The following is a 16,424-nucleotide window of genomic DNA, read 5'->3' as shown; positions in this document are numbered from 1 at the left end:
GAGTACAAGTATACTTACGTAATACTTATTTACTTCTAGAGCTTCTTTTTGCATGTGTAGAGGTAGTCTATCTATGACCTATCACAGCTCTATATAGGTACACAGTTATCCCCCCTGACCTTTTCAGTGAGAAGATCTGCGAGATCAAAGAAAACTTGTAGAAACACTGATTAGTTTGTATTTCATCTTCAGATGGCCTCAGAAAACTCAGAGAGAGAGAGAGATGTGTATGAAGAACTCCTGACTCAAGCTGAGATACAGGGAAACATCAATAAAGTGAATAGTAAGTATCATGCTAAAGTAGTAGGATGGATTAAGAGAGTACTTAAAACCGATACCTGTGCTTGTCCTCGCTTTCTGTAATGCTGACAAAAGTGGAAGGCAGCTCCCTTGGTTTTGTGGGGGTTTGGGTGGTGGGTTTTGTCTTTTTTTTCTTTTTCTTTCTTTTTTGCTGAGTATGTAGTTGAAGGGTGCTTTAATTTTGACTTCTGTTGCCCTTCATTTTAGTTAATGGACTGTCCATGACACTGGGCCCGTTTGTTATCTTGAGTAATGCAGGCTATTTCCAACTTTAAGCCTCTTCTTCAAGTACTATTTTGCAATTGACTTTGGAAGTCTTCTATTTGAATTGGATACATAACTTGCTATGTATCAGGTCTAAAGAGTATTGCTTTCTGAGCAGTAGGTTATATAAAACATGGGACTTCCTCATTTACTGTTTCTCTGAAAACTCTGCTTTACTGTTGCTAGCACATGCAGCAATATCAAAGATTGACCTAGCTTTGGAACGAGGAGATGCATTGACACTGTATGAAGCTTTGGCAACACCAGCCCTTGGGCTCCGAGGATTGCTACGAGAAAATTGTGACTGGTATTTCAAGCAGTTTTTGAGTGATAGACAACAGAAACGGGAGGTATGCAGATCATGTACAGGGAGTCTTTTCCCATGAAATTGTTCCATTTGTCCTAAATATTTTATAATTTTGGATGCTGGGTCTTGCTATTAATCACTGTTCATGGAACTGCACTTCTAAAGCAGTAAAGAGGATCAGGTTGTACATGTGGTATTTCAGCATATGAACTGAGAATCTGGTGAGTAGTTTCCATCTTCCTGATGTGGCACTGTTTCCAGAAGCAATGTGTATTAGAGTGTTTTAGGGATAAACTTTTTTTTTCTTGAGCCAATTGAGGTGAATAAGCTGAGAGCGTTACACCCTCCCACTTTCTGTTTTGTTTTGTTTTTCTCAGGCTGGCCTTACAGGTCTTATGCAGAAGGAAGAGTTGCAGTTGGGAGTGGATGCTGCTAACAGGGCAGCACAACAGTATCAGCAAAGTAAGGATAAGCAGAAATTCTTGCAGCAAAGTGACCATGAATGTGATTAAAAGGATGAAACAGCACAGTATGTGGGTCTGTGTGGGCATATGTGAGGTCTGTCTCAAGCAGTTATGAATGTTCTTTAAGCAAAGCACTTAACAGCTGCTAAGAACACTAGGGAGAGATGGTTGCCCTGATTATTTGTAGTGTCTTTTATCCAGCTCTTACAGTACAGCTGGAGATAACAGCACATAATTCGTAATATCAAGAAACATAGAACTTCTGCATCCACTTTAAATAATCTCTTTTTCTAGAATGCTTGTATGAGTTTTTTGTGCTGTGTATCTGTGAAGAACATCTGGAATGTTCCACAGAGTGTGAAAGCTGACCATTGACATAAGTCTTCCTTGGTTTGAGCTACAGAACATATAACTGTTTCTAAATATCAGGTGGCAAACAAAATGCAGATCATGATGGCTGGGTGTTTTTTGATGAATGCTTCTGACAGCATGCAGAGAGCTCTTCCCTGGAGAAGAATGTTCAGTTCTGGCTATGCAGGAGCAATTAGTTCCATTTGTAATACGTAGAAAGGAGACTGCTAGTGATTTGAGGAGAGGGGGCTTAGAATACAAGAGGAAAATAGTGAATACTTAATAACTAGGAGGCTACCTTTGATGTTCCTTACTTTTCCAGCATGGAAACTCTGCATTTGTTTACCTACTTGCACTATTTTAAAGTTAGCCAGTGTGTACCCACTAAAAAGGGCTTGTTACTGCCTTGAGAAGGATGGACATAGGAAGAAAAAGTTGGTACTATTCATTTATCCATCCATGCATCCAATGATTTGCAGTTATGAGGCTTCTCACTATCAGAAGACTGAAATGGTGAAACAGTCCTTTGATTACCAGGCAAAAAGATGAGCTGGTTTCAAATATGAGTGTTATCTTAAAGAAGGCACTATATATTTCAGTTGTTTGCAGTAATGGAAGACTAACTGGGGAAGTATGGATCAGAAAGCTTCACTTATTTCCTGCAGCTAAGCGAATTAATTCTTTTTCTTGTTAGGTATCTGATTATTGAGTAGAATAAAAGTGCTGGGGACTCAGCTGTTGGTCTTCCTCATTCTTTTTGCTTCCTCTTTGAATTTCTAGGGCTGGCAGTGGTAGCCAGAATTAATTCTGCAATTCGAATGGGTGATGCGGAGAAGACTGTGGCAGAAATGATGAATCCAGATGCCCAGTTACCAGAGGTTTATACGTTTGCTGCAGATCTTTACCAAAGGGAGCTGGCCACTTTGCAGCAGCAGAGCCCTCAGGTAAGTACCACTTTCTCTCGTGCTTCTGGAAGCTGATATGGATCGTAGCATCTACCTCGTCTGTCTTGTAAAATGTGTTCTCTGGAACAAACCTGTCTTGAGTCCTCACAGCTGCTTTGATGTTCAGTCTGTTCTGATATGAAACTTAATGCCTAAATCCTGAACTACTTGGCCCTGTAAGTTTCTGCTTTAATCTCTTGTTGTTCTAGCTTTGTTCATGAAACTCATCTTTCTACTTCTGTGTCATAAAGGTTGTCCCTTTGCTTTGTTGTCTATTCTGACAACTGCAATGTGTCCATGTGCAGCAATAGTTTGTAAAAAGTGAGTGGAATTCATTTCTTGTTCTCTTTGTATGCAGGGTGACCTCACCCACCCAGAATTATCTGTTGCTGTAGAGATGCTGTCTTCTGTGGCCCTGATTAATAGGGCTTTGGACTCAGGAGATGTGAATACAGTGTGGAAACAACTGAGCAGTCCTGTCACAGGACTTACAAACATTGAGGATGAGAACTTTCAGAGGTGGATATTTCAAAGAATCATGTCTGTCTGTGATTTTGCTTATTCTGTGACTTCTTGTTTTTTGGTTTTTGTTTTTTTTTTTTCCTTTTCCTTTTAAGCTTTATGTTCTTCCTGTGTTATTTATTACAGTGTTGATTTAATCTCCATTGTCTCTTCCATCTTGTTTTTGCAATGACTGTTTCTTCCCGGTCTGATTTCCGTGCTCTCTCTAAACACTTTCTCATGGATTTCACCCTAAAGCCATATTGTGGTACCATTAGGTTGTCACTAATACGACACCAGCTTACCCCACAGGATCCTCATTTGGTGTTCTAGTGCTTTTGTCAATTTGCCTATTTGGACCTATTTCACATTTGGATTGACCATCCTACACACAGCCTTTCTTCTTTCTCTTCTTCCCCCTTTTTCTATTTGTTTCACTTTCAACCCCCATGTTACCTCTTCCACTTTGTGTACAATTCTCATGCTCTGTTATGTGTTCCCTGGCCAGCTTGTTGCAGTGTGATGTTTGTTGGGTTTGGGTTTTGTTCTTCGACAGATACATCGATGATCTGATGAAGCTGAAAGCTCAAACATGTGCAGAAGGAAATGAATTTATCACATGGAATGATATCCAGTCATGTATTGATCGTGTGAACATAGTTGTGCATGAAGAACACGAAAGTAAGTTTTTCTGCTCAGTTCATGCTAGACTGATCCTGGCTCATAAGGAGTGCTAAAATTAGGTGTGTGTCAGTTCAAAGGGATATTGATTGACCTGTAATTGTGTCATATATTAGATGTCTAGGAAGTTCTTAGTTGTGAGCAAGAAGGCCTGATAGCAGGGCCATTGATGGAGACATCAGGCAGTCCAGGAATATTTGTGCAGTATCTCCAAACAGTTTATTAATTCTTCCAATGCAGATTTCAACCCTGTTTGCATAACAGAATGTGTTGTCTGTCATGCCTAGAATATTTTCTAATTTTGCTTCAAACCCTCAAATTTAACAAAAAACCAGTATTACCAAAATCTCCTGAGGTAACTGTATCCCAGTCTTGGAGTACTGCATTCTCCTTCCAAATTTACTTCAGTAGAAGTTGCTTTTCTTTAAGTCTTGTTTTCTCTTTGGCTGCAGTCTCTGCCCTGTCCAGGTTTTCCTTTTCTCCTTTTTAATCCTTTTGAATTTGCTTTGGCCTTTTTACCTTTCCAGTATTTAGTGGGAGTTCCACAGACTCAGTCCAGGATACACCTCTACTCTTATCTGTGGGTAATCTGACTTTCAGGTACACAGTAAGTCTTTGTGTTGACAACTCTCATATGTAATAGTGTGTCAGATGCATTTCCACAGAGAGATGAATTTATTTCCAGGTCTTGTTCTCAGTCCTTTAACTCCTGGTTGTAACTGGAATTAAGGTAGTTAACACTTCTTTAAAATTAAAGCTTCTTTGAAGATCAGTAGTGCAATTATTGCATCAGAGAAATAGCCTTTTGCAGTTATTTGATTCAGTGATAAATTGACAGAGATGCACAAAAAAGTTTCATTTGAAATGCTGTCTGTTCAACAGTTACGTATTCAAATGTTTTTGCTTAAGGCATTTGATACATATTTTTCTCTTTTCAAAGAACATTTAATTATCAGTTTGATGCCATTCAAATTCTAAATTCTAGATACTGGGACCCTGCTGTGAAAGTATAGTTGAAATGGATAGGTCTGATCTTTTAAGAGGGTAATTTGCTTATAGTTAGTTACACCAGGAAACTGGAAGCTTTTATTTCCATTTTTAGCACTGTATATGATGTCTGTTAAACCTGGTACCTATGAAAGCTGAAGTGACTGATAATTGACTTTCTGACCAGTAGAAGAAGAATATGCCTGCATAGCTCTTGCCTTCTAATACAAAATATGGCTAAAGTGCAAAAAAAAAAAAAAAAAAAAAAAAAAATCCCTGATTGCAAAATATGCAAAACCCCATAGAAGTGAATACAGCAGGTTTGAGTACCAAAATTTATATACTCACAGAGCCTTATGCAAGGTGAGAAATGTGAATGGATGTTAACTTATGTTCTGTGCTGGTTCTAGTTATGTCTTTTTTTTCTTTAATTTTTTTTTGGTAGTATTTTTGTTACGAAGTGTCTTTCAGCAGTGATAAAAGACTGGGATTGAGAATAATGATGAACATTTCAGCAAAATGGAAAATTGGAGTAATTCTCCTTTCTCTAAGATGGGTATTAGTTGACTTAAAATCCAGAGTGGAGGTAGTGGAGTCCTTGAAAATAGCAGTTAAGCAAACTTATTCTTGGGTAGATTCTTAGCTTATCTATGGTAGGTTCTGTATCAGGTGATGTAATTTTCTATTATTTTTATTTCTGTTTCATTATAGTGACAGTTAAGTTTTGAGTCAAGAGCCTGCTGTCTTGATTAAGCTGGTTCCTGCATCTCAGGGTAGACACCAGGTTTCCTGTTTGGGTCATGTGAGCAGATTTGTTGAAACCACACAAACACAGACCCACACCAGTGTGTGCACACACACCAAGATGCCAGCTTCATGGTGTCTTTTCTGTATAAGAGGTCAGAGCAGAAACCTGAAAGTTCACATAGACCCAAAACCCTTATTCTTCATAACACTCCTTATTCTGTTAAAAAAAAAAAAAAAAAAGTGCTTAAAATCTGTAATAAGATCATCCGTTCTTACAGGGCATTTCTTAATTCTTTAGTCTGCTTCCGTGTGCAAGGACACATTTTATCTTTCGTTTGTAAGTTAAATTAGTCTGAGAAGGTCCTCAAGGCACACAAGCATATATTTTCATTTTCCTTATCCTTGTTAGTGGTTTAAAATTTAAAAATGCTTTCTAGTGAGGAGCTGTAAAATATTGTTGTTCCATGGAGTAGACTTGTTAGGCCTATTTACCTAAGCAGTCAGAAGGAATTACTGCTTAAATTCTGTGCCCCTTCCTATATCAGTTATCATATTTGCTCTTTGACAGAAGCTGTGCTATCACTTCAGTGATCCTGGTTCTTACAGTGTCTTCAACATACATTTTTCTCTAATCTCTATCCAAATACCATCTCTTCCTTGAGATGTTCCTTCTTTTGCATAAACTTTTGTGATTCCTTCCTGTGTAGAAGAAAAAGTCAAAGTCTTTGGGTACATTAACTGAGCTTCTTCCTTTCTTCTGTCTGAAAGATCTCTTTGTTCTATGCTGGTTGATCCGTGATTTGAATTGATGCTTCTTTTAAGCAGGGAATTGAATCAGATTACCTCTAGCATCCATCTCAACCCAAGTTATTTTGTGATTTGCAGGAAATGGTTGATGTAGGTAGGACATGTATGATGTAGACTGTTTGCATTTAGCTCGGTAAAAGATACTTTTGTTTATTTAGCTGAAATGGTAAATTTTACTGTACTTGAATAGTATTCACATTTGATAATACAGCTAATACTGCATATGTTTATTAAGAGTTTTCCAAAATACGGAGTTACTGTATTTTTAAATGGTATTTCGTGCAGATCTTCAGCTTTGTGCAGAGATTCTTTCTAGGGAAGCCACGGCCTTGGAAAACTGTAACCTATGATCTCTGTCCATTTGGGCTTGGGTAATTCCTTTCTACCATCTCTCAGCTGGATGTCTGAGAGCTCAATTCCTTCCCTGCATGTAGTATTTTCTTTTTTTTTTTTTTCCCTCTAGTTGTAGTGCTGAGGCATTGTAAGTACTTCAAGATGAAGAAATAGTCTTGCTTTCTTTACTAGTAAATAATATTTTCTGCTAAAAATACTGCGGTTCTCAGCTGCACTTTTCTTCCAAAGCGATGTGTATTATTATTGCTGCCCAAAAATAGAACTTTGTATTTTTTCCCATATGCCTTCTTTCCTAGGGATTTTGGCCATTGGTCTTATCAATGAAGCTCTGGATGAAGGGGACACCAGAAAGACTCTTCAGGCATTACAAATTCCTGCAGCAAAATTGGAGGGTGTAATCCCAAAGGTTGCGCAGCATTACCAGGATACGCTACTTCGAGCCAAGAGAGAGAAAGCACAGGTGAGCTTAATGAAATGCCCCTCTCAAAAACCCTTTACATCTGTGTAATGGGCTTATTACTGATCCTGAAAGCCAGGAATCAAAACTGAAAGTGGAGAGCTGGGCATTCTGCATACCATCAACTGATCTTACGCAGTCACTTTGGGTCTTTCTGTACTAGAGCAGGAGATTTGCAGCCAGACTCTATGAATCTTCATGCACTACAGAGATAGATATTAACTGTGTGAGATGGCTTGCTACAGCTAAGGTCTGGTCCAGAATGAGATACAGTATTTCTTCACAAACACGATGTGTATCTCATCTGTTTTTGCAAGGAGACCATGTTCGTTCCAGGAGTTCTGAACTTAAAATGTAAGTTTCCTGCAAGGTTAAGTTGTTTTGTATTTTTTTCCCTTTGCTATATATAACTATGACAACATTTAGCAAAGAGAAAATTTCTGAAAATGGAAAAATCTGGTAAGTGAAAAATTAGAAAAAAGAAATTGAACAAAATATATGCTACTAGCAAAATTAATACTGATATCTGTTGTTCACCTGGTGACACTCTTATTGCTAATGATTTTTTGAGCAGTAGTTGCCTTATTTTCCAAGGACTTCTACCTACTTCTACATAGTTGCTGCTTTCACTAGCTGACTAAACGTGAAGGTGAAGATGGGGAGAGGAAGAGAGTGCTTCATCTTACAGGTTTTTAGGAAGGAGGATGAGAGTGCATGTGTACGCAACAGATTTTTGAGTAGTGTGGGTGGGATACAGATTTTATTGTTTCCCCCTCGTCTGTTTATTTACAAAGAAGTAGCAGATGTCTCTGCTGCCAGTGGCTTGAGTGTTGGATTGGGTTTTTTTTTTTGTTTTTTTCTCCCTGCTGTGGAGCTCATTGCTCTGTACCAATACAGAATTTCACATATAGACCAAGATTTAGATTGTGTTGGACAAGGATTTGTTTGTGGGCTTGTTTTGTGACTAAAGGTAAGCCCACGTGATGGCAATAGCTGAGAAAACCATACACATTTCTGATTAAAATCATTAAGCAACTTCCCCAAAGGCCCTGAAAGGATTAATGTTCTTCAGGAGCCCATTGTGTGCTGAAGCGTTTCCTCCCACTGAGTCAGAAGCAAATAATGAATTCTTTTCAGGGTACGTGTAAGCTTGTGCCAGGCCTGATGATAACCTCTCAGTTGGTGTGAAATTACCTTATTTAGGCATATGTTCAGTTTACAGCTTCTCCCAGCAGCATAACAGTAATTCCAGAAACGGAAAGATCTTATTATAAAGTAATCCTGTAGCGGAAATAGTTGGCTATCTGAAGCCAACTGTTATTAACTGGTGATTTCTGTACCTGGGGGCTGAGAGGGATTGTAGTTCACCACATGGACGTTATTCAGTTGCTTATGTGAATGGGGAGTGCTGTGGTGCATGTTTCTCATATCATGGAGAGAGAGAAAACATAGACCCTGTAGTATGTTACGTTGTGTGTACTTTCTGGGAAGCCTTCATCAGTAAATTTGTAGAGAAAGCACAGTATGGTTTTCATAGTCTTTGGGTTGACTTCTGCTGGTAGAGGTGATAATGGATGAAGTTGTTTCTTTGATTATTCTCCTCCACTACCTGGACAGAGATTTAGCTGTTGCTGGTACTTTAGTGAGGCAATTTGGGCTTTCAGATGAAATCTGCCTGTGAAAGACGTGTTAGACCCTTGACTGAAATATCACTGAACATGTTGGGTTTGGACCTGCCAAACCAGTGGTGAAAACTGAAAAATTTTCATTTTCAGTCTGGCCCTAAAGCTCTTGAATGCTGTAAATACTGGCTTTTTTTTTTTTTTGCAGTGTGATTGTTCTTCTATACCAGAAGCAAATATTTCCTGTGTTCTGTTTGTATTATGAGAGTTGTTGGAGGGGTAGCAGTTGTGTCTTAGAGTTTCTTTCAGTAGTTAACTACAGGAAGCAGTAGTAGGTGGGGAGAAGCTATGTTTGGCAACTGATGAATCATTGTTCTTTATGTATATTTTGGCACTTGTCGTGGTTTGAACCCAACCACAAACCTCGTCCACTCACTCCCCCCCCTTCTTGCCCTCCCCCTGCTTCTGGAGGGACGGAGAGGAGAATCAAAAAGAATGCAACTCCCACGGGTTGAGATAAGAACAGCCCAGTAACTAAGGTATAACACAAATCACTACTGCTACCACCAATGATAATAATGCTAAAGGAAATAACAAGAGGAAAGAATACAACACCTTAACACCAGCCGACCAATAACTCGCCCCACTCCCCCCAGCCGAGCACCGACCGATACCTCCTCCAACCCTGTAGTCCCTCTACCCCTTCCGGGTCCCTCCAAGTTACATCCTGGGCATGACGTGCTGTGGTATGGAATACCTCTTTGGCTAGTTTGGGTCAGGTGTCCTGTCTCTACTTCCTCCTGGCCTCCCCTCCTCCCTGGCAGAGCATGAGGCTCAGAAAGTCCTTGGCCAGACCAAACATTCGAGCAGCAACTGAAAACATCGGCGTTATCACCACTGTTCCAAGGCCAAAAGATCAAAACACAGCACTGTACTAGCTCCTAAGAAGGAGAAGAATGACTGCTGCTGCTCAACCCAGGACAGGACTTGATAAATACTTGTCTCTTTCCTCTTCTTAAATTTCTGGATGTACATCTGGTGAGTTAACAAATGGACTGGTGCCACAGGCAGGGGTTCAGCTACTTAAACTATGGGACTTGCTTTGAGAAACCTGGGGGCTGGATGGGGTCTGCCTGTCAGAGAAAGGGAAGAGTGTCTTTGATCCAGGCTTGCCAAACCAGTGAAGGAGGCTTTAAACTATGTTTGCTGTGGTACGGGAACCTCAATCCATCCTGCTCCTACAGGTTCAATGCTAGTGCCAGCAGGAGATGCCTGGAGGGAGATCACAGCAAAGGGGTCAGCAAAGTTGCACTTGAAGAGCAGCAAAAAGGACTTCCAGTCAGTAAGCCAGCATCATCAGGGGCCTGACTGAAATGCCTCCATGCCAGTGCATGTAGTAAAACCAAGAGGAGTTGGAGATATGTTCGCACCTGAGGAGCTGTGATATCGTTGGTGTCATGGAGATGTGGTGGGAAGCCTCCTATGATTGGAATGTTGGAATGGAAAGATACAGGGTCTTCAAGAAACACAGGCTGCAGAGACAAGGAGAGGGTGTTACATTGTATGTCAGTGCCCATGTGGAGTGTGCAGAGCTTTGCCTGGGGATGTCTGAAGTTCTTGCTGACTGGAAAAGGGGAAATATAACCTGCTCTTTTTGAGAGAAAAAAGGGAGACCCAGGGAACTACAGGCCAGTCAGTCTCACCTCAGTGCCTGGCAAGATCATGGAGCAGATCCTCCTGGAAACTGTGCTAAGGCACATGGACAATAAGAGGGTGATTGGCGACAGTCAGCATGGCTTCACAAAGGGCAAATCGTGCCTGACGAATTTGGTGGCCTTCTACAGTGGGGCCATAGCATTGTAACGATGGATAAGGGATGAGTGATTGTGTCATCTGCTTGGGCTTGTGCAAGGCATTTGACACTGTCTCGCATGGTATCCTTGTCTCTAAACTGGAAAGGCATGGATTTGATGGATGGACCTTTCAGTGGATAAAGAATCGGCTGAACTATGGTAGTCAGAGCTGTGGTCAACAGCTCAAGTTCAAGTGGAGTGCTGTGATGAGTGGTGTTCTTTAGGAGTCATCACTGGGACTGGCTGATGTTTAACATCTTTGTCAGTGACATGGATGGTGGGATTGAGCACCCTCAGCAAGTTTGCTGATGACACCAAGCTGTGTGGTGTGGTCAAGGTTCAAGGCCAGGGTGACAAGTCTTCGAGCAGTCTGGTGTAGTGGAAGGTGTACCTGCCCATGGAAGGGGGTTGGAACTGGATGAGCTTTAAGGTCCCTTGCAACCAAACTTATTCCTTGATTCTATTATTTCTTCAAATCCCAGCCAAAATACAGTGTACTGTGTAATCACTGCTCCTTGATGAACAGTCTTAACACAAAGGCTTAAAACGTGGTTTTGACTGTTGTGTGTGTAAATGCAGGCATCATATGTACAGTGCTTTTTGGTTGTAAGATTCTACAGGGCTTGTGAACTTCAGTGGACAGGGACAAGAACAGCCTGATGTGTCATAAGTTGTCTGTGGGTTTTTAGCTTCTATGCCCAGATGTGCATCAGCAGCGTTTTGTTCCAAGAATTCTTTGTAGCCATGTTCTGCTGAAGGCCTAACTTGTGTTCCTGGAAAGTCATGTCCTCTGAGCATCTAGGGCTTTAGGACTAACTGGTACAGTGTCTTGACCTTGTGTCCTCTATGCTTGTCGCAGTGATTCTTGTTGACAGAATTTGTTCTTTGTCCTGTTTCCTGAAAGGGAAATGTATTTGTGACTAGCAGAGACTACTAAACATGTGTCCTTGTGCTGGAGTCAACTAGCAACACTGAAATGTTTCTTACTTCCTTTGATATGGAAAACTACTATAGTGGCTATTGTTGAGTACAGGTTATTTTGCTTTGTAAAAATAACAATACGTTTTTCTTCATGCTATGTATATTTTTCTCATCATATTCTCTTCAGGACACACAGGATGAAACAGCTGTACTTTGGCTAGATGAAATCCAGGAGGGGATTCATAGGGCTAACAAGGACACGGAGGAGTCTGAGAGATGTAAGTGTTGTTGCACAATACTGCAGTTAATCCCCATTATCAACCAAATGGTGGCAACTTAAAGGTTGGGAGCTAGAAATTTCATTTAAACCTGTCAAAGGAGATCGAAGGCGCTTAGGTTCTCCTGGTTTAGCAATTCTTGTTTGAAGAGTGAATGTCGCATTCTTCAAATATTAAATTTCTTATCTTTTTGGGGGAGGGATATGCTATTTTTCTAGCTTTGCAGCTAGACAGTGTTATCAGACAAATCTCTGTCAAGTTGCTGGTCATTTGCAAATAATTGTATGTGACTGTGGGTGGATAGTTATGAGAAAGTTCACCATTTAAATAGTATTTTCTGATGTGAATTATATTTTGTTTGTGTGGCATCCTTTTATTTTGGTTCTATTAAGTATTTCTACACTACCTCACATCTTGAATACAGACAATATTAAACATCAGTGATATCCACCTTTGCTTCCTAGCACAGTTTGCATGTGGACCGGCCCATCCATCGTTACATCCCAGTCTTTGTAATGATGTCATTTCTTTCTTTAGAATCAGTGAAGTAGTTACTGCTCTTTGCTTAACTTGCGGCTGTTGGGGTTTGTTTGCTGTTTTGTTTTCCTGGCAGAAGCTTTCTCTTTAACAAAACCTGAGAGTTTTCAGAGTCATTTTATAATACTCTAATGGCCTGTTGTCTGCATATGCTGTTCATTTTGCTAGGTCACATGTTTCAGAGAGCTCGTTTTGATACTTTTTTTAAAAATCACATTGTTCTTTTTACATTTGCTCTAAATATCTTAATTTTCCATTATATTCAACATTGGCACCTGTCTGCTTGTTTTGCTTTAATACAGTGTTAATAGTCTGATTGCTTTCTCTCTTTAGAATTGCCTTAGGTTTTTTTGGTTCTGTTCTTTTTTCTTCTTTTTTTTTTCATTCCTGGTGTGCTGATAAAATGTTTTATTTTCCACTTCCAAAACTTGTAATTTGATGTTAAGACTGATACTTAAAAGTTATCTAAAGATGAACAGTCAGTCCCTTCTGATTTTTGAGTAGGCAATTGTAGTGGAAACTGAAAAGTTTAAGCTGAGTCTGCAATCTTTCTGGTACCTTCTGAAGTGGGTTGTCTAACAACAATGTGGAATCTATCTTTGAGATTTTCCAAACATGGTTGGACAAGATCCTCAGGTTAGCCAGCTTTGAAGACGGGATTGGACTAGATTGCCCTCCAGTATGAGTTCTTAGTATGTAGAGTTTCTGGCACAGCTGATTTCTCAAGTCCTCGCTCTGCTGGTGCAGAAATAAGCTTGCTTTTATATATGTGCCTTGTCCATTTGTATTCTTCATTTGTCGATGTTTGAGAAACAAGAAAAATCAACAGGCTCACAAAAAGCTTTGTAAGGAAAGATAGTGAGGTTGTTCAACTCCATGGCCTAGTTCGGTTATTTTTAATGATGTGATTTAGTCAGTGAATTCCTCTGTCAGCTGTCTTAAAAAAAAAAAAAAGGCAGGGGTGTCAGGCAGAGCTTTGCCTGTTTGTTTCACTGTGCCCAGCAACACCACTGCAATTTTTTCACCATTTTCCCATCCACCAAGCTGTTTGACAAGGCAGCAGCTTGAATGCCATGCCAGGGAGTGTTTGGTCAAAAGCAGGATTAAACAATGTGCCCTTAAGCCTGAATGAGATTTTAAAATACCCTTACCTACCTACCTATCTATGAACAGACTTTTTTTTGCAGCCTTACCTAGTGCTAAAAATGACTGTATTTTGTGTTCATTGCATCAGTGCAATTCGTATGCTCTTGCGAGTATGTCTGTATTTGACTTGGAGTTCTGAAGTAGCCACCACAGTGATGCATTATGGTTTTTCTGCTCCTCTGCCCCATCTACTTTTGATCAGGGTTTTGACTTGCTTATAAACTGCTCCATGTTTTTTTCAGTTAGTACAGTCTGTGTGTGGTCTAAAGGTTATGATCTAGTGGCAATTACAGAGACATGGTGGGACAGTTCACATGACTGGAATGTGGTCATGGATGGCTATGTCCTTTTTAGGAAAGATAGGTCAGCAAAGCAAGGTGGTGGAGTTGCTCTTTATGTGAGAGAGCAACTAGAATGTATTGAGTTCTGTCCGGGGTCGGATGAGGAGCAAGTGGTATGTCTGTGGGTACGAATTAAGGGACAGACTGGCACAGGTGATACAGTTGTGGGGGTCTATTATAGACCTCCTGATCAGGACGAAGGAGTTGATGAGGCTTTCTACAGGCAACTGGAAGTAGCCTCGCGACTACATGCCTTAGTTGTCGTGGGGGATTTTAACTACCCCGATATTTGCTGGAAGACTCACACAGCCAGTCATTCACAGTCTAGGAGGTTCCTCCAGTGCATTGATGATAACTTCTTAATGCAAATGGTGGACGTACCAGCTAGGAGAGCAGCGCTGCTAGATTTAGTACTCGCCAACAAGGAGGGTTTGGTCGAAGTGGTGACGGTCAATGGCAGCCTTGGCTGCAGTGACCATGAGATGGTGGAGTTTGGGATCCTGTGTGGGAGGAATAGAATACCTAGCAAAGCCACAGTTCTGGATTTCCGAAGGGCCAACTTTGGCCTCTTCAATCAACTGCTAAGGGAAGTCTCATGGGAAAGGGTACTAAGCGGTAAAGGGGCTCAAGATAGTTGGTCAGCATTCAAGGACCACTTCTTCCAAGCTCAGGATCAGAGCATCCCAATGAGTAGGAAATCAAGTAAGGGATCTAGGAGACCAGCGTGGTTAAACAAGTTGCTGCTGGGCAAACTCAAATGGAAAAGGAGAATCCCTGGATTATGGAAGGAGGGGCTGGCCACTTGGAAGGAATATAGGACAGTTGTTAGAGGATGTAGGGAGGCAATTAGGACAGCTAAGGCCTCCTTGGAGCTTAATCTTGCTAGTCGGGTTAAGGACAATAGAAAGGGCTTCTTCAAATACATAGCAAATAAAACTAACACAAGAGGCAATATAGGCCCGCTGCTGAACGAGGTGGGTGCCCTGGAGACAGAGGATATAAAGAAGGCAGAGGTGCTGAATGCCTTCTTTGCCTCTGTCTTTACTCCTGCAGACTCTCCCTGGGGGGGCCCCGGATTCCTATAGCCCCAGAAGGAGTCAGGACAAAGGAGGAGTTTGCTTTGGTAGATGAGGATTGGGTTAGGGATCAGCTATGCAATGGACATCTGTAAATCGATGGGTCCGGATGGAATGCACCCACGGGTGCTGAGGGAGCTGGCGGAGGTCATTGCTAGGCCACTCTCCATCATCTTTGGTAAGTCGTGGGAGACGGGAGAGGTGCCTGAGGATTGGCGGATGGCAAATGTCACCCCAGTCTATAAGAAGGGCAAGAAGGAGGACCCGGGTAATTATAGACCGGTCAGCCTTACCTCCATCCCTGGAAAGGTGATGGAACAACTTATTCTTGACTCCATCACTAGGCATATCAAGGATGAGGGGGTCATTAAGAACAGCCAACATGGTTTTATGAGGGGGAAGTCATGTTTGACCAACCTTATAGCCTTCTATGAGGAAGTGACTAGGTGGAGGGATGATGGTAGAGCGGTAGATGTGGTTTTTCTTGATTTCAGTAAGGCATTTGATACTGTCTCCCACAGCATCCTCATAGATAAGCTAAGGAAGTGTGGGCTTGACGATCAAGTAGTGAGGTGGATCAGGAACTGGTTGAAAGGAAGAAGGCAGAGAGTTGTGGTCAATGGCGCAGAATCTAGCTGGAGGTCTGTGACTAGTGGAGTTCCTCAGGGGTCGGTTCTGGGACCGGTGCTGTTTAATATTTTCATCAATGACCTGGATGAGGGAACTGAGTGCACCCTCAGCAAGTTTGCTGATGACACAAAACTGGGAGGAGTGGCTGACACACCAGAGGACTGTGCTGCCATTCAGCGAGACCTGGACAGGCTGGAGAGTTGGGCGGGGAGAAACTTGATGAAATTCAACAAGGGCAAGTGTAGAGTCTTGCATCTGGGGAAGAACAACCCCATGGACCAGTACAGGTTGGGGGGTGACCTGTTGGAAAGTAGCGAAGGGGAAAGGGACCTGGGGGTCCTGGTGGATAGGAGGATGACCATGAGCCAGCAATGTGCTCTTGTGGCCAAGAAGGCAAATGGCATCTTAGGGTGCATTAGAAAGGGTGTGGTTAGTAGGTCAAGAGAGGTTCTTCTCCCCCTGTACTCAGCCTTGGTGAGGCCGTATCTGGAATATTGCGTCCAGTTCTGGGCCCCTCAGTTCAAGAAGGACAGGGAATTGCTTGGAAGAGTCCAGCACAGAGCCACAAAGATGATTAAGGGAGTGGAACACCTCCCTTATGAGGAGAGGCTGAGGGAGCTGGGTCTCTTTAGCTTGGAGAAGAGGAGACTGAGGGTGACCTCATCAGTCTTTACAAATATGTAAAGGGTGGGTGTCAGGATGATGGAGCTAGGCTTTTTTCAGTGATATCCAGTGATAGGACAGGGGGCAATGGGTGTAAACTGGAGCATAGGAAGTTCCACGTTAACATCAGGAAGAACTTCTTTACTGTAAGAGTGACAGAGCACTGGAACAGGTTGCCCAGGGAGGTTGTGGA

The 16,424-nt window shown here is 41.6% G+C and overlaps 1 protein-coding gene across 8 annotated transcripts in view; it reads left to right on the top strand.

The window, feature by feature from the left end:
- IQGAP1 (IQ motif containing GTPase activating protein 1) overlaps window positions 1–16,424 on the top strand; it is a 71,082-nt gene that overhangs the window by 31,774 nt on the left and 22,884 nt on the right. For all 8 annotated transcript variants that reach the window (XM_065689064.1, XM_065689063.1, XM_065689067.1 and 5 more), the window contains 8 exons: window positions 193–283; window positions 751–914; window positions 1,249–1,333; window positions 2,467–2,630; window positions 2,989–3,149; window positions 3,688–3,812; window positions 7,004–7,167; window positions 11,748–11,838. In XM_065689064.1, the coding sequence (XP_065545136.1) occupies window positions 193–283; window positions 751–914; window positions 1,249–1,333; window positions 2,467–2,630; window positions 2,989–3,149; window positions 3,688–3,812; window positions 7,004–7,167; window positions 11,748–11,838 (1,045 nt within the window). The remainder of the gene's footprint in view (window positions 1–192; window positions 284–750; window positions 915–1,248; window positions 1,334–2,466; window positions 2,631–2,988; window positions 3,150–3,687; window positions 3,813–7,003; window positions 7,168–11,747; window positions 11,839–16,424) is intronic.

Source organism: Lathamus discolor, chromosome 8 (assembly GCF_037157495.1).
Source record: "Lathamus discolor isolate bLatDis1 chromosome 8, bLatDis1.hap1, whole genome shotgun sequence".
Lineage (NCBI taxonomy): Eukaryota > Metazoa > Chordata > Aves > Psittaciformes > Psittacidae > Lathamus > Lathamus discolor.
This window is presented reverse-complemented; position numbering and strand designations above follow the sequence as displayed.